Source organism: Zosterops lateralis, assembly GCF_965231275.1.
Source record: "Zosterops lateralis genome assembly, chromosome: 3".
NCBI lineage: Eukaryota > Metazoa > Chordata > Aves > Passeriformes > Zosteropidae > Zosterops > Zosterops lateralis.
In genome coordinates this window covers 77,783,575-77,802,169 of record NC_139764.1, presented here as the reverse complement: position 1 = coordinate 77,802,169, position 18,595 = coordinate 77,783,575, and the positions used below count along the sequence as shown (strand labels likewise).

Below are 18,595 nucleotides of genomic sequence, written 5' to 3'. Positions count from 1 at the left end.
AGGGGAAATTGCCTACATAATGAAACAGGAGATGCAGTTTTAACTGTCATTTCTCTCGTCTCCATAGTACTGGATACACAAATATAAAATATATGATCTACCTCCTCCTTCAAACATATCAACGTACAATTAAAACCCACAAAGCTTGACAACCTGTTGTCAAGTTGTTTAAGCAGTTGTTTCAGAATCTGACAGACAAACTTATAAACAAAACGTAGAGCACCAGATCGTGGGATGAGGCAGCATCAGCACGTGGCTTCCTCAGTTATCTCAAAATTTGGAAAACAAAAAAGCAGAGGAATACTTTTTCTCCTTGAATAAATAACAGTTTAATTACATTATAGAAATAAAATATGATATGGTAGGAATACACTGGAAACCTTACAGAAATACTATTCTGCTACTGGTAAGTAAATGGTCAAAGCTACTTTCCATGACAATCTGAACAGTACTTGTGTACAAACTATTATACAGGTTGCTAATGAAAAATATTGCAACAGTTGCAAGAATGTTACCAGCTCAAACAAACATCTAATGATACAATATTCTTCTAAGAGGAAGTAATAATGTTAGATTTACAGACAATAAAGAGTTATGCTCTCCACTTCGAAACACTGGAAATAAAAATCTCAGGTAATCAGATTTCTTTACCTCATATTATCACAAGGAAAAATTTTCCTTTCACTGTGAAACAGCATCCCAAGAGACCCTGTAAACAGTTTATTCAAAGGTAGTATTTGAGATGTCACAGCAACTTCAACAATTTTCCTAATCCACAATTACAGACTTTTTAGGCCACTGCTTGTACAGATGATTTTTTTTTCCACTTATTTACATACATTCAGCCCAATAACAGCAGGTAGAACATGCTGTCTATCTCACAATAGACACACTAAAATTTTCATTGAAAGGCCAGTGCAAGATGTGGATAGTGATTGCACAGCACTGAGGAGATTATATCATACAAATATACAATTAGACTGTCGAGAATCTAACTCTGCACACGTGTGACATAGATGGTCTTCTCAGTAGATACGTGACACTTGGAGTTGGTACATACACACGTAACTGCAACTAGCGGTGGTGGGTGGATGATGGTGATGACGGTGGTGGTGGTGTGAGTGGCGGTGGAACACAGTATCATTTGGCTGTGCTATCACTAAGTGAAAGTAGCCAACTGCAAATTAGGAATATCTAAAGCTGAAGTATAAGCACAGATTACCTTGGAACGGCAGCAGATTTTTCTAAAGAAAGAATAGTTCTACTTAGTGTGCAACATGTAAGGAAATTGTTGCCAACTCTTGAATAAATGGTTCTAAGTGAACCGATGCAGTTCCCAGAGCTTTAGAAAAACTCATTATGCAAATGAAGGTACTGATGATAGACGATAACATTTCACAGGATGCTATTTCTTATTATATCAGTAAGCACCAAGTTAAGTGCCAAGACAGCCCCATTGTCCCATGATTTATCATAAAATTTAGAACTTGAATGCACAACAAAATTCCACAAAGTTTGCATTTAATTCACAAGAAGACAGTTTCAAAAATGGCTCTTAAAATATCCTTAACATTTCAAATGGGCTTTCCCCCACTCCTCCAAGAGGACTGCTTTAGGATGGACTAGACCTAGACATAAGAAAGATCTTTCAGGAGGACTTGACATCTTCTGGAAATCCTCTGCAACCCACTGTTTTGGCTGACTGCAGTGCCTCCCTTGAGAGCGTGGTGCCCTGTCCCATCACAAAGGTAAGCTCCAGTAGAGGCAGGTGGAAGAGGAAAGTACCCCTGCCTCTTCCAGCTGTTGCTCAGCACCTCACCTGGTCCAATCTTACCTTTAAACATGCCACCCCTCACCAAGCCTAAACTTGGAGCCACTTGCACCCCCACAGAACCACTGGCTGAAAGGGGCTGGGTGTTTGTTCAGCTGGCTGCTCTGGCCTGCACTAAGGGAGCCAGAGAGCTGGGGCTGCCACCCCCCCCTCTCTCCCAACCTAAGCACAAGGATGGGTGGCAGGGAAGTATAGATTTGGTTCCATTCACCCCGTACCATGGAGGAAGTCACCCCTGTTGCAGCAAGTGCCAGGCAGCTAATGGACTAAGCTGCATTTTGGCAGAAATCAGCCAAAAGGGTGAGGAAATGGTCTGAAAAAGCAAGGCCGCAGAGAAGAGGATCCCAGACCTTTTGACTCAGAACAGAATCACAGAATACCCATGCCACAAAGACGCCTCAAAGACTATCTGGTACATGTTCCTTGTGACAGTCCCAGGCTGCAGAAACTGTTCCACTGTGGAACAGTCACTATTTGCCTTCAGTAACTTCTTCCTGGTAGTGTAAAACCTTGACAGTGGTTTTCAGAGAGATGCACCTCATTGCAAGCTATCAGATTTGAATACTCACAGCCTTAAAACAAACTATCATTTACTCCTGGTTTTCTGTCTTCAGGAACACCATCAACAGCCGCAGCATTTGTCAGTGCGGGCTCATTCCATGCTGTCTGCCTCTCGTTTCTCTTTATTCTCAAGTGCAACTGAAAGGTTGCTTCCTCCAGCACATGGATACACATCTCAGTGTGGACTGAGATGTTCTTAATACGGTACTTTCACCAGTAATCAATTGGAAGAACTCAATTTTAGAAACAGAATTCGTGTGCAAAGCGTGCAGCAAGAAATACAGTTACATTTGGTCATAGTGTCCTATCTTAGCTATGCTACCATGACTCACACTGGTTAGTACACTTACACACACACACACACACACACACACACACACACGTACACACACAGAGATATTTATTTATATACACACTCACAAAATAAGAAAATGTCTAAGTCTGACAATATTTCCTCCTCTTTTAGTGAAGACAAGAGTTTGGTATCTCAGGCTCTGAATCTGCTTAGACCTGGGACACAGGAATGTGACACACTTCAAGTATACGTCGACTGCACAGTGATAACATCGCACATTGAGTCTGACACATGCTGTCTTCAGTGGTCCAATACCAGCACGTGGCTTAAAACCAGATGCCCATTAAAGGGGCGAATATCCAGGACCTTTGCTTTTCAGTGTTCATATTCACACAACGCCCAAGAGCAGGGCAGTAGTCTGTGCAACCATAAATATCCTTCTGTATAAACGCAGTGGTATTGAAAAGTCTGAACCAGTGCATTCCTTTCTCACATTCCTCCTCTATTCCTCTGTTGCTGTTAGTCTCATATGCATGTGAAAGTAAAAGGTAGTGGGGAAATAATTTTAGTAGAAGAACACAAAGCCTCTCCTCTAAGTCCACAGAAGACCACTAAAAGTGTAAAATTTCCAAAATATCTCATAGGAATTCTTCAAATACAGTAAGTGTTTTCAATGGGGTTTACATATCACGATTCACGTTATTTCCACGGAATTCTACCTTATCACTTTGTTTAATCAGACAAATATCAATAACATATAATAAAACAGCACACAGTTCACAGGACACAACACGTTTTACAAAACCTCTAAACTCAGCACTGCTGCTTTTGGAAAAATTCAGAAACTCTTATTACTTACAGACATGAAATACATTTCACATTGAAATGAACAGCATGACTACAAGGCGTTTTTCTTATTTGATGGTATTGGTTTAAGATGTGTTATTTTTCAATTAGGTTCCACAATTCTTTTTCACACCCTCAAAGGAATGATTGCTAATCTGGTATTTTCTCTGTGCTCTTTCAGGAAACATTATTATTCAGTAAACACCTTTTGAGAAAAACTTGTGAAAATTTAGCTAGAATCTCTAGTTGTAAAACCTGAAGAACTGGCTAATGGTAATGCTCTTAACACAATCATTGCTCAGCTTACAATGACAAACCAAAAAATATTACAAATACATTAAGCCATGGGTTTGGTTTTCTCTGTTGTTGATTTTTTAAATTTTTATTTTTTTTTTAAACTTAAACTTCTTTTCTCACAACGCTGAGAAGTCTCTGACTTACAACGCTTCAGCAGTCGTGTCTGTGGAGACAGACATGGTAACTTTGGCAATCTTAACTGTGCTCTTAATGCAGCTCTCGGCAGCCCTGTGCACGTTCCCCGCGTTGTTGGCGTGTTTGTGCTGGCAGTCAGACTCCATGCTGTTATCCAAGGGCTGCGCGGTCCCTTCGCAGGTGGGGAACATGCTGCGGAAGGCGTGTCGCAAGTCCTTGCTCCTCAGAGCGTAGATGATGGGATTCACTGTTGAATTCAGCAAACAGAGCATGCTACAGAAGGCAAAGATAGTCTTGATGAGCTTGTTCATTTTCCCAAAGACATCGTACACCATGATGGCGAGGAGAGGGCCCCAGCATATGATTAAAACAACTAGGATAAGGACCAAGGTTTTGGCTAACCTGATGTCCATACGAGTTTGATCAGGCCTAGTGATCTGTACCTTACCGTCCTCCGTCGACTGAATGATTATGCTTTTCTGCGTGCCTCGCTGCAACATGCGAACAGCGTGGCTGTGAGCCTTCCACAGAATGTACATGTAGGCATAGACAATGAACAACAAGAGGACGCTGGTGACCCCGATCCAGAACATCAGGTACGTCTCATCGATGAGGGGAAATATGTCCGAACAAACAGAATTGAGCTTTTTGCAGTTCCAGCCGAGCAGAGGAAGAACGGCTATTACAATAGCAATGGTCCACATCACACAAAATGCTACGACAGCCTTTGGTCGGGTAACAATCCTTTTATAAGCTAGTGGCCTATGTATAGAGATGTACCGGTCTATCGCCGTGAGGAAAAGGCTGCCTACAGAGGCAGTGAAGGAGGCTGTAACTCCACCCAGTTTGAACAAGAAGACGTTGGGGCTATCCTTCCGGTGGAAAACATGGAAATCCACAAAACTGTAGACAAAAATCACGCTGCCCAGGAGGTCGGCCACAGCCAGGCTGCCAATGAAATGGTACGAGGGTCTACACCGGAGGCTTCGGGAGTGGATGATGACACATAAGACAAGGAGGTTCTCTAGGACTGTGAACGTGCCCAGGGTGAGCGACAGCACGGCGATGGCCAGCTGCTGGCTGGGGTTCAGAATCATAAAACACTCCATATCCATAAAGTTCTCTCCGCACTGTATATTCTCCTCATTATCCTTAAAAGTGGACAGGGACTTGTTGTAAAACTCTGTGATGTTGACCTGCTCTGAGGGAATAATGTTCAACAGGGAATCATCTCCTCCAGTCATTTTTTCTTGGAAAGGATCACCCCTGAAGGAAGAAAGGGGGAACTTCTGGGGGTAGTACCCCAGCTTGGATGCCATGTCGCCTTTCATGTCTTCGTACTGGATATCGTTGGAGCCCACGTAAAGGAGATCTGTCGTGATTGTTCGGAAAGTTGTATCTGCGAGGCCATCTAGAATTGACTTCATAACCCCAGTCTTGTTGGTTTCACAGATACTTGGGGAATGAAAAAATGCATCAGAGGAAATCCTATATGGGGAAAAGATCAGACTTCATTAACATAAACAGGGATACAAACTTCACTGACAACTTAGCTGTACTGTGTCCAACAAAATCAACCCCTCCCTGGTATTCAGTGCAGGTCCAGCTTTGCCACTGTGGGAAATCAGGGTGGGTTGAGCACTTAGAAAGAAATCACCTGGATTTCACTAAAACTGAATTACGCTAAGAAGTGACATGAAAAACAGAGGCACAGGGAATTGTGTTTCACAGGAAAGTAATTTTCATTTCTCATCAAAACCTTCTGAGCTGCTCCACCAGAAAGATATTTTTCTCAGCTTCTGATTGCAAAGTACCTTGCAGACCAATATTCCTTGGGCTTGCTTCATTTAGATAATACCAAGTGCTTCTGCAGGAGCAGCACTAAACTGAGTCACCACCTTCATTGTTTTTCTTTCAAAAGGCACTGAGGGCTTTAAAAAATTGACAACAGAGAGGCAATGGGGACAGAGCCATGCACTCCAAGTTCCACAGATCACCCAGTATGCCTGTTTATTTTTATTATCCTGCTATAGCAATCTGAGGTCTATTAACATCCTGAATTTGATACTGCAAATTTATTAGCAAGATATTTGATCAATAAATAGATAGCTTCATTACAGTCGTATACAGAGATTGTTCTATTCTTTCCTTCTGCTAAGCAAACTAAGGTACTGGAATGTTTGAGCAATATGAGGGAGGTGGGTTAACCAGCTGTTACCCAGCTCGGTCCACAGTTTCAGGAAAGATGACCAGCCCTGTTAAGTCAGTGAGAGAATCAGTGATCTGCTCTGTACACGCCAGAAGCCTCAGTCAGGGCAGTTCAAGTTTGCCTAGATAAACATGGCACCAAGTTTAAGTAGTGGCCAAAATTCCAGGCAAACGGGACCAGGAGCCACTGCTTCTGTGAGAAGCATTCTAATGTAAGTAACTCCTTGAGGACACCCTCAAAAACATTCTGTCCCTTCCAAAATTGGGGGGACCCAGCAGAAGGTCCCCATGTAGCCAGTGGTCTCTGAGATCTATCAAGTACAGCCTTTGCTCATGGATGGTGACTAGTTGTGGGGAACAACTCCTGGTCTGGGAGAGGAGCCCCCTCAGCACCTGAGCATGCACCAACATGTAAGACAAGTCTTACAGCTCTTGTTATGGTGTACTCCTTTATATTACTTTGCTAATAGAAAATGCCTTGAATATGGATTAAACATCTGCTTTAGGGCCTCCTTCCACCACCTCAATGGATGAGAGTGGTCTGAATACAAATAAGAGCCAGCATCACTCCTTTTGTGCGCTACAAATATTCTGCATCTGCTATGGGACATCTCGATGATTAATTAGCAACAGCAGCAAACCAAGTTTCTTCTTGCTTTTAGTATGGAGGAAATTGTTGCACTCAAGAAATCCTAGATGCCTAGAAGCCTATATAGGCTTGTACTGACTTAACTTGTTCACTTCACACAACTGACAATAAATGGCCAGAAAGGCTACAAGAGTTTATCTGGCAAAATCAGAGCACTGATCACCACAACTCTTAAAGAGAAGACATGCACAGTAGGTACCACTGTTCTCTTTTCCCATGAAAACTACAGGAAAGAAGAAAAGAATTCCTCCCTATAACAATAGCAATACTTTAAAAATATGTGAAATCATGAGCATTTCCAAAGAAGCAGAGATCACTTGGCTGATAATATATTTATACTGCCCTTATAGCATATGAACACTCAAGACTTTTCCCATAGCTTTTTTAAGTTTTGCCTTTTATTAAGCAGGCCTGGACATTGAGTATTTAAGGGAGTATGAACTTAGACCTTCAGAACACACTGCAACTCCAATGCTGCAAAAAAGTATGAGTACAAACAAGCCTTACTGGGATAGTCGCAACACACAAAATATACCGGCTGAGTCAGCTTTTGCAGATACAGTTTGCTCAGCAAATAACAATTATTAGACAGACAGACAGTATTAAGGAATTTAATTTTGAGGGCGTGAGCAGGGAGGGAGGGAAATGTCACTGAAGCATACATTAAAAATGAACAGCAATCATCTAATATGGAAGGTACTTTTCTGTTTTATATCTGTTCATTGAGAATTTGCAGACGCTACATGCTGCAGTGATGACTCTGCTAACGCATCTGCTTTGCGTGAAGTGTGGCAACTTTAGGCTTGGCATTATAAAGCCATTTTAAAACCAGAAGTGAAGAATGTGTTATTAATTTGAAAACTACCTGAAAATATTAAATAAAAAAGGTAGTTCTATAAATATGTAAATATTGCTGTGGTATCCTCTGCTATTCAAGCTGATTTTTGACAGAAGGAAGAGAACCATTTTAATGAGTAAAGTCACAGCCCCATGTCAAGAAGATTATGTCTGAGGAAAGCTTCATAAATTGTATTCAACTGAGCACTTCTTCTAGTCAGACAAACAAATTGACTCTCTGCTGGAGTCATGTCAAGTATAGACTTCCTCAGAATTAGGTGCCATGCAACTCCTACCTTTATTTGAAATACAAATGAAAGAACACGAGTTCTTGTGTGCTCTTTTGAAGGTGGCAGTGAGTTATGTGACAATATCACTATGCATGCATATGCTATGCTAACAACACGGTTAATGGGATCAGTAGAGCCAAGTCTTACTTTGAATGTCAATGACTTTTTTTTTCCTCTGTATTTTTACAATGAGATTATTACAGTAATTTTTACCTTATTGCCTCTGCAAAGAGAGTTTTCTTTGAGAGTACTTGGGAGTTCATTAGTAGTGTAGTTTAGGCTTTGGGGGATGCTGCTGACATTAATTTTGGTTTTGTTTGCTGCTGGGAATATCCTAATTGGAAGTTTCTAGCAGTATGTGTGCATGCACCTATTCAAGCTGCAGTTGATTTTTATTAAAGTTGCAGTAAAACAACCATTTGCCTGATCTGGAATTACACTTTACAGGAAATTCATTTATTTTAATTTAGATACTAGCTTATCCCAATATAAGCTCACTACTAAAATGCACTGAAGAGATCGGCAAGGTTTTCCACAGCTGTCTGGTGAAAACAAGACTGGACCTTTGGTACTGCAGATATCAGGTCACAGGGGCTGCACAACTTGACATAGAAAAGACAGTGGCAGAAGCAATGGTCTTGTTCTTGGTCTTTTCATATGGTCAGGTGCACATGCCAGTGCCACACACATTTTGGCTCTGAGCATTTCTGTCCAAACCTGGAGTGCTGAGTAGGCAGCGCCCATGAAAACAGACACCCCATGCCATGCAGACACACTGCTCTTTGCACCTGGCTTCAACACAACCCACACCCATCCTGCCAAAGAGCCATGATAATTTCCACATTAAATACTCCAGGAGCCCCTCTGGCTTCCCAGAGCTTCGGCAGAGAAGAAGTGTCCTTCACACAGGTTCATCCTCTCTCCATGGGGCTGAAGTTACAGCTGTGTGCTGCAGAAAGCTCCCCTCATGGGCAGAGTGGCAGTAAGGGAGACCCTCCCTGCTCTGCCAAGAACTCTTCTGCCCTGTCAGAATCCACTCTTCCAACTTTTTGAGTTTTCAAAGCTCTCAGCTTCATTCCTCCCATAAATGAGCTCTACTACCTCATTCATTTAAAAACAGCTTTTGAAAGACTGAAACATTGATTAAATACGAAGGGGTGGCTCTACCAACACTGGCACTCAAAAATTTTGATGTATTTCCACAACTGCATGCAGCAATTCACAGCAAGTACTTTATTATGATTGTGGATAAGAATTAAACAGAGAAAAACTTCAGGATCTTTTATCTTGAAGGCCAGACCAGAACAGTCATAGCTGAGCACCATTTTAGACCTTTCTCCCACCATCCGGCAGCTGTTGATGGGCACTGCCAGACCAGCTGTGCGAAGTGACTGCCACTAGATGGAGTGGCTTTGACAAACTCCCGGCTTGAAGGCTTAGCTGTCTGCAGCTACATGTCTTCAACTTCCTTTGGCCCTTTTTCCCTGCCTACTTTACCAGAGATCAAACACATGAGGTGTTAAACATCACCTGAAGGTTGAAGACCCAACTGTGTAAGCTCTGCCTTTCGAAGTGAAAGAATTAGTGAAGAATTGAGGGGCAAGCCTTACTAGTGCCTGCCACTGTGTGGTTACATATAGCCCTAAAAGATGCTTGGCTATCAGAATATAAATACAGTTCAGGTAAAATAAAAATTATATAGTTTATAAGAGGCTGGTAACTCATCATCAAGGACAACAGGGAGAATTATACCTCCTCCAAACTTCTTGTTGCTCCACAAAACCAGTTCACCTGGAGAACAAAAATGTGACTTCATCAAAATGCTATTACCTATCTTCTCGTGCTGTTCTGGGGTAGAAGGAGAGCTGGAAAGTTTTTATCTTTGTGTACAAAAAGAGCTGAATTTGTTACAATTTTCAAACCAGGATGACTGATAAAGCAATTTTAATACCCTGAATAGAAAGAGTGAGTATTTATGCTGTTCCTCAGAAAGCAATTACGAGCAATACAATGATGATACTGATAGCTGCAAAAATGTTGACATTGCAAGAAAAGGAATCAAAACGAGAAAGGGAAATCCACAATTAAACCTCTTAGGCTTCCATTTTAGAAAATATTTTGATCTCCATGTCTATACATTTCTTCTATGGTAATCATAGTTAATTAAGAACAGGCTAAAGGACAAGTAGGAAGAATTCAAACAATTTCTGAATGCATAAAAATAAAAAAATGCACTCTCCTTGTTTACACCTTATAAGGTTCTAAGTCATTCAGAGAAGGGCATTATATTCTGATAAGTTTGCATAGTGCCCAATACACTGGGACTCCTCCCAAACTGGGTCCACAAAGTACTAGCACAGGAGAAACAGCAGTAATTTACACTCAGTTGTAAAACTGTGAGAGAAATGAGATCTACCATGGTAACTGTTGGCCTCTATAAAATGAAAATTTATATGGCTAATAATTACCTTATCCCATATGGTGATGGACAAGACTGCTTCGAGGACAGAACAAGGTTTCCAAGCCTTAGAGAAAGAAATGTGCAGACTGAGAAATGGCACTCTCAGACTCAGTAACACCAAGTAAGGAAAAACACATGTTGAGAAGAATGCAAAGGCAATGTTACTCCTATCTTATTTACTGGTTTACTACTCCATCTCCAAAACTGTGCTACTCCTAGGCTAAAAATGGCAAATATGCTGTCACTCCTAATTCAGGAAAACTTGCATTCATTTCAGCCAGAATTTTCTCTGTGTGAGGGATTGGGAAGGAGCACAGACGCCAGGAGAGGAACAAACAAGGGATGTTATCTTCTAGATACAGCAAGGCACTATCAGCTATGGGGTAAACTAGGGCATGCAAGTAATGAACCCAATTTTGTTCTTATGTAACATGATCATATCTTTGGCAAGTTGAACTGTAATTAGCAAGAAGGCACAGCTACATGGTTATTTGTGTTAATTAACATACCGTTTGCACACTAGCAGGATAAGGGCTGCACTGTTCCAATTTGTGGGAAAATGGCTCCTATGTGACACCCCCCAGCATCCAGCAGCTGACAACCTGAACAAAAACAAAACAAGGGGGAAAACAGGGTGTTAATCAGTGATGGACAATATTTTTAAAAGGAATAGTATTATTTCTGCCTCCAAAGCTGGCAAGATGTGTGTACCAGTTTTAGCACAGGTGATTTGCAGGTACAGAGAAAAGGAGGCTGCACCTCACATCCCAAACAGCCAGAGCACACAATACATGTGTCTAAGATCACAGAGGTTCAAAAGCAAGGCTGAAGTCCTGCTCCTTCTGGTGTAGGGGAAGGACCAAAACTTTGTGACTCTCTGTGAGCCAGGTGAGCATGCTGACAACCTCTACATCCTGCTGCCCATCTCTAAACTGCTCAAGTTGTTCCGTGTTGGACCGAGAGCTAAACTTCTGGAATTAAAGGCACCAGATGATATTCCAAGAGGCGGGGTGCATGCCTGATGAGAGGCTTAGCTTCAAACCCTTTCTCTGAATTAAGCAAACCAAGGATGCTCCTCCTGCATCCCACACACATGCAGAGGAGGAAGAGTGGGAGCAGCTGCCCTGTCTGCCTGTGAAAAATATCTAGAACTCCTGAGGTCACCCAAAACTCCTCAGCTTTTAAAATAGAATCCCTTATACACACATTTCCCACCAAGTTGTAGACAAGATGAACTACTGAAGTCACAAACCAGCAAGGGGATCATCAGGGTCACATTAATAGAAAACTACAGATACCTGCTCTGCCCAGCTTTTGGGAGAAGGGATGGAAGGCAGAGGTGCTACTGTAAAATTGTAGGATTTAAAGATCTTTCACAGTTTACTTCATGCTATGTTAATTTCACCTAAAGATAGAATTTTGGAAGAGGATGAGGAGTCCTGCTGATGTATGAAAGATGCAGATGAAAGGAAAGAGTAAAGCAGTCGTGACCTGGCTGCTTGCTTAATTTCAGCTCCCGTTTAGGGACTGGCTTCCCAATGAAGGACTTTCTATTCTATTTCTTTTCCAATAAGGTAGAATAAAGATAATACAAAAATTTTCATACAATGCTACGGTACTTTACATTTACAGAAAATGGAAGAGAACTCATTAACCTTGTTAATTTTGAACTCTCAAACTTTTTCACAAACGAGTTCATCTTGGGTTTTAAAATTCCAACAGAAATCCTGTCATTTCCAGCCTCTTCTCTAGCCATTCTCTAATGCCAAAAGGTGCAGGCACTTATTGCTCAGCAGAATTGACATAAATGTTAAATGAGGACAGAGAAGCCCAGCCAGGTGCAAAAAAGATAAGGGGCTGAACACCCAGTCTCCTGGAAGTACCTAGGCAAAATGGCAGCTTAGTACAGAGTGTAGTTTAAAGGACAGAAGCCATTTGAAACAACAGAGCGGGACATAAAAGACCAGGCTCTGTTGGATGCTAAAGGTCTCCAGAAGAATGTAATATCTAGAGGATCAAACTGGAGGAAAACCACATTTATCAAGAAGAAAAGAGAGAAAGAGGGAGAGAACCACTCCTAGAAAATAGTTTCCATGCAATGTCCAGAGCAGAACACATAAGGTCACAAATTTCTTGCAGCAGAAAATATTAGTGAACTTTATTAAAAGAGTAAGGTTTAGAGACAGGAAGATAGCAAAAACATCAAGCTCCAGGGAGAATTCTCATAAACTGCACAGTGTATGTCTGCCTTCTCATCCCCCTGCAACAAACTGGCTGTAACAAGTTTTAATTAAAGAAATCATGAGATAGTAAGGAGATGCCGAGAGCAATGGTAATGTGGGATAAGTTATTGCTGTGGTAAGGATTGGTAGGAGAGAGGAAAGATAACTACTGTCCTCATACTGGGAATAAGACATCTCCAGGCGAGACAGGAGCAAAGTGGAGAAAGGTAAGAAAGGAAGACCCAAGTGGAAGTGCCTCAGTGAGGCACAGATACAGATTTTAGAGAAAGAGAAGAATTGCCTTTGTGATAGGCTGGAGGAAAGCAGATCAGGTGAAGGAGAAAATTCACGAGAGAAAACCTCCCTCCTCTTCTGAGCTGTGCGAACTTCAGAGACACCTCCATAAGCTGAAAGATAAAGCTAGTGGGATTTTTCAGATCTCACCATAAAGAAAGAACAGATCACTCTGCAGGCAATGACTTGCTCTTTTGAAAGTCCATTCCTGATCTGTATTCAAACAACAAAGGAGCCATCCTTGGTAAGGTCAGAGAAAAGGACAGCACTCTATGCACTGACAGTTGGGACCAGGCTGGGGACACTCAGGAGAGGTTAGCTGAGCAAATTTGGCCAGAGACATTTGAAAAAAATATCAAACTGGTCAAGGAAAATGACAGACATATAGGATATGGACGTCAAAGGTGGAAAGGAAAAGTGTGCTCAAATGGAGCCATTGAGTGACCCATATGGTGGATAAACACGCCACAAGTAAAAAAGAGGTTCACAGGCAATGACAAAAAGTTAGTGCACAGAAGGCCAGCAACAAATTGCAAAGCAACATCCCTTCTACCTCTGTCTTCAAGAGTCTGCTTCTCCTGCAGACTGTTTTTAGGCCATCAGAGTATTGGCAATGCTCAGAACTTAAGATAAAAAGGTTTTTGGCAACTGCGATGTCTTGTGCCATCAGCATTAGTAAAGGACAAAAATACGCACTACCAATTAAAAAATTAAAAACATTCTTTCATTTCTGGAGCTGTCTGGCCTTTCTTAAGATTTAAATAAGCTCAGATAACCATCCTCATAGCTACATTCACAATGTAATGATATTCAAATATACTGCCTTCACACACACAAATAACTTGTGAAATTATTTGCCAGCATATTAAGCCACTACACCAGATTGCTTGGCAATGGTGTATGTCTTTGAAATATGCAGACGCTTTTCTTTTTTTTAAAAAAGGAGAGAGGGAGAGAAGAGGAGAAGTGAGAAAGAATTACAGTAGAATTTGATATCCAAGTAGCAGAACAACAAATTGTGGAGAGACTTCAACCAATATTACATCAGACTTGGAAAAATAGCTAAAATATTCTGAAGGATGAGTTATGACTTTATATATATAGGTATACTTCTACGCATAAACTTACAAATACACATAAACAAAAAACCACATGCCTAGAGGAAGAACTGAAGTCTCACAAACCCTGTAGTTTGTCATGCATAAACTCAAATTTCAAGTGCTAGAGTACACGCAGACCAGCTACAAGTGTAGGTACAAAAAATATAGGCAAGATTATTGCTGAACATCCTTTTGAATTCCCTTACACACGGCCTTTTTGGCTAAAGGCAAGAATATAAAAATTAGTATATCTATCACTGAGATCCTGTAAAAGTTATTTTGCATGTATCTATAGATATGTCACCTAACACTCCAGGCATGTATACCTAGTCTGGACTTCAGTGCTGCATTCCTTAGAAGAGATACAACTGACTAAGAGCAGTGATTTTTGAGAGCATGTTTCACATACTCAGCAGAACAGAAAGGTGGGAGCCCCCCAGGATCCTAAACACAAACTTTGAAATGTTTCCTAAAATGCAGAGATGGAAACTACTCCAGTGAGGGCTGAACAGGAATTGACAGTACAGACCTGATCCTGCTCAGTACTTTGTAGTGAGTAAACACGCCTTTCTTAAGAATATATAATTGCCACAGAAGAGGTTAACGCAGGATGAGGTACTATTTGATGCCGTCTAGCTTCGATCTATATAAACAATACAACATCTGAATTGTATAAAACATCCACTTTCACCAACAGTCCAGGTATAAGAAGGTATAAGAAGTGAACATCATACTAACATGCACTGCAATGAAATATCTATTTTGTCTGTAATTTGGATGTGTTAGTAAGGATGTTCCTAGTGAAGAAAGGCAGAACTGAGCTTGGGGTGTGCATCGCTGTAATGCCCTTGCATGAGGCACAAATGGCAGAACACAATGTGCTCCGACCTTATGTTGCAAACTCAATCATTTTTCATGGGCAACAATGGCACCTTCGGGAAAAAGGGGGGAAAAAAGTTCCTTCTAACAAGAAATTGATTTATAAGTCATTATAGCCATTTCAAAAGGACAGATCATAGCTGGTTTCAGCAATCATTAACAAAGCCACACACTTTCAAAAGGTGTGAGTTTTGGGGAGGAATCCTTATCCCACCAACAACAATGGGATGTGCACTTTTGGCAGCAGTACAGCATCAGTCTAGAAATGGAGACATACAGAGCAGTACTGAAGACAGGTTGTCACATTTTTAACTTTGCATTAATAACAAATGCTCTTGCTGTCTATTCTGGCACATTTGCAAGCTTGCTTTTAGGTAGAAGGGACTTGCATGCATTTCCACTGTAAATAAGAAAACAAGAGCAGCCTTGTTATGATTTAAAGGGTCTATTTCCCTCTGCCTTCTGTCTTGTGTGTCCATCTGCATAGCTGCTTTGAACTTGGCCAAATCCCAGTGCTAGGGTCGCCCATAGTATGAACTTTAAATCATCAGCAGACTGTGAATTTGCTGACAGAGAAGAGAAAAATCTCAAAATTCTCACCTAAATGGTCAATGAGTTGTTTTATAGAACATTCATCATGTTACATTGCCTAAACTATTTGGGAAATTAGAGCAAAAAAAATCATTTACTGTTTCATGAGGACTGTCAAATAAAGACAAAATAGACATCTGGAAAGAAATGAAGAGTAATCACCATTGAGAAAAATTAATTCTGCAGATGCCTAGGTAGGTGACTATATGACTAGAGAGGTCACAAAGTTTGCATTTGAGAAGTTACAGTAATTTCTCTTTAAAACATGCAGAATTAGAGAAACTAGGTGAGGGGAAGACAGAGGATGAGAATCAAGAATGGCAATGTATCCATAAAAATCTTGGGGAATACTAAATTAATATATAAGTCTGGATTCTTAGTCTCCTCAACCCAAAAGAAAAGAAAACCATGCTAGCTCTCCCTCTCTAGTGCGTAGCATTTTCAGCACCAAAATTCCCAGTGGGATGACAGCCTGCAAGCATTTTGAGATGGCCACATTAAAGGCTGAAAGTCAAAAATGGCTTCAAAAAGAAAGAAAAATAAAAGTTATTTCTTTCTAAACTTCTGCTGCCCAATCAAAAACTTGTAATAGGGGAAGTTAAAGAAAGGCTTGCATTGGCTAAGACCTGTCAGTCCTTCAACAGAGCATGAAAGCCTTTAATGTAGTCCTTTATGCAACTGAGCTCACATCATTCATCAAAGAACAACAGCCAGGATCAAAGGCATCCACCGGCTCGTCCTCACAATACTATAACCTGCCTCCACCTTCACCTTGAGTTTTATAGGTATTTTGATTCCATTCCTGTGAGTTTAGGTATCACAGAATGGTCAGCAAGCTAAATTCTCAGCAAATAAGTCAATTTCTTTACCTAGCCAACTTTTTCCCCCTTTCTGGCAATAGGTGCATTCTGGCTCAGTCAAATAATTATTGCTTTTATGAATTCTGCTTTAAAATGGTTTTATTCAAATGGTTCTGCCTCTTATTCCAAAGACCAACAGACAATAAAGCAAAGCTGTTACTCGTTGCCACAAAACTAATTTTAACCTCAAGCAAATCAGGAATTCCACATTCATCTTCTGAACTGTTTAAAGATGTTACGTTCAACGTTCATTTCTTTTATGACTGATTTAATAAACTCTGCCTGCATAATAAATATTCCAACTACAGTCACAGGGCTTTTTCCTCTTCTAGAGAAGGAAAAACCCATGCTGATCGTTGATACAAGGCGTAATACAAAAATAATTAAGCTCAGCCAAGTAATTTTTGCAATGCTGTACATTTTGTTACTAAACATCATATTCAGTAATCGCTCTGATTCTTCGCCTGAACAGCAATGCCACCCCCAGCAGAGAATGCCATATTCCTTTAAGAAAGGGTGAACAATAACAATGAAAACAACGTGATACAGCTAAGAAAAAAGAAAAAAGAATTACTACACCTTTAGCAGGTTAAAAAAAGCTACACTGATTTGTTTTGTTGGTTTTTTTTTTTAACCCTAGTAGATACTCAAGGAGAATTCTGCAATCTGGCTCTGTGTAATATATGTCCCTTTATCCTCTGAAATAAAAAAAAACATGTGCCAAAACTGTTAACGTTATCATTTGCTGCCATACAGAAAATAAAAGTGATGACAATTTTAGAGAAAGAAGGAAAACTACGGACTTCATCTTCTGACACCATTTTACTTAATCAAACTGCAATCACAGTAATGAGCTCTCTCCTAGCAAAGGCTTGGTACATACCTCATCCAGGGGTGTTCTCAACGGAGATTTGCAGACGTCTTTGAGACAAAAAGATGCCAAATAAGCCCATCTGGTTACTCAAAATTATTTCTCAACAGATGAAGATTTCACATGACAAACGCTGCGTGAAGTTTAAAAGGCTCACTCTTTTCCAGCTCTTTCCCCCCCCCAGACTTCCAAATTTCAGACAAAAACAAACCACCAACCAAGCAACCCTACCGGGATATTCTAAGGATGCCGGACGACAAAGTGACATTTTTTAACGGAACATCATCGCGCACAAAATCGCGAACCGCCTTTTATTTCGGCTACACCCTCAAAGACAGAGTTTCGTGAGGAAAAGTGCACAGGAAAGCCGGGCTGAATTCCACCCGCTGTAAATCACCAGAGGGTCAGGACGAGAGGAAAAACCTCCGATGTCAGATAAGGTCCTGTGGGAGCCCTGGAGGCTCCCGGCTCCGCGCACAGAAGAATAGACGCGTGTTAACCATAACGCCACCAGCCGCCCGCACCCCGCCCGCTGCCGGGCCCCCCTGGGCCGCCGGCTCCCCCCTCCTCCGGCCGGGCTCGCCCAGCCGAACTGCGCTCCCCGGACCGCCGGCTTTTCCCGGGCGGCCGCCGGGCTACCTCCGGCTCGCCGCAGCCGCCCGAGGCGGGGCCCGGGGCCGTGCCCGGGGCAGAGGTCCCCGCCGAGCGCGGGTGGCGATCGCCGCGGGATGCAGCGGCGGGTGACGGGCAGGGATGCTCCGCGGGCAGCCGCCTCCCCTCCGCCCGCTCCGCCGTCGGGGCAGGCGGTGTCATTCCCCGAAAACCTCCCTCCCACCCACCCACGCCGCCAACAAACTTTGAGGGGGACGACGGGTCCCCGGCCCCCGCCCGCGGGGCACCCGCCGCCCTCCCGCGCCCCCCGCGCCGTCCTTACCCTCCGCACGGCCCCGGCCGCGCTCCCCGCCCGCTCCGGCCGCGCCGACCCCCGGCAGGGAGCGGGAGCGCCGCCCCACCCGGGCACCCCGGCACTGGGGAGCGCCGAGGAGGCGGTGCCGGCGAGGGGAAGGAGGAGGTGGGAGACTTCTCCCCCCGGCTGCCTCCCCTTCTTCGCTTCCCTCCCCTCGGCGCCTCCTCTCCGACCACCGCCGCCCTCGCTCGCCGGGCTCAGGCGGCGCTCCGGGCTCCGCCGCCCTGCCGCCGCCGCTCCATGTGCCGCCCGCCCCCGCCGCCGCCTCCGCCGCCTCCGCCTCGGCGCGGGGAGGCAGCGCGGGAGCCGCCGGGCACCCGCCGTGGCTCCGGCACCCGCCGCCGCCGCGTCCCCCCCGGCACCCGCCCCGCTCCGCTCCGATCCCATTTATGAAGCCCGGC

The 18,595-nt window shown here is 42.8% G+C and overlaps 1 protein-coding gene across 2 annotated transcripts; it reads right to left on the bottom strand.

Moving 5' to 3' along the window:
• Positions 1–333: 333 nt before the first annotated feature.
• On the bottom strand, positions 334–17,623 carry CNR1 (cannabinoid receptor 1). Of its 2 annotated transcripts, XM_083856291.1 has the most exons (4): positions 17,240–17,623; positions 10,920–11,012; positions 10,418–10,474; positions 334–5,453 (listed from the first exon to the last, which is right to left on the bottom strand). In XM_083856291.1, exons 1-4 carry the CDS (start codon positions 17,242–17,244, stop codon positions 3,971–3,973), a joined length of 1,638 nt encoding a protein of 545 aa, XP_083712417.1. In that variant the 5' UTR covers positions 17,245–17,623; the 3' UTR covers positions 334–3,970. The 2 variants fall into 2 exon arrangements, with proteins under 2 accessions (XP_083712417.1, XP_083712418.1); XM_083856292.1 differs by lacking the exons at positions 10,418–10,474; positions 17,240–17,623 and having other exon boundaries at positions 10,920–10,979.
• Positions 17,624–18,595: the final 972 nt, after the last annotated feature.

Excerpts from the sequence above, each read along its gene's own strand:
- CNR1 (XM_083856291.1), bottom strand. Across the intron at positions 10,475-10,919 it reads ATCCTGCTAGTGTGCAAACG|GCTTGGAAACCTTGTTCTGT; the intron begins GTATGTTAATTA and ends TCTTTCTCTAAG. Across the intron at positions 5,454-10,417 it reads CCATCACCATATGGGATAAG|GATTTCCTCTGATGCATTTT; the intron begins GTAATTATTAGC and ends TTCCCCATATAG.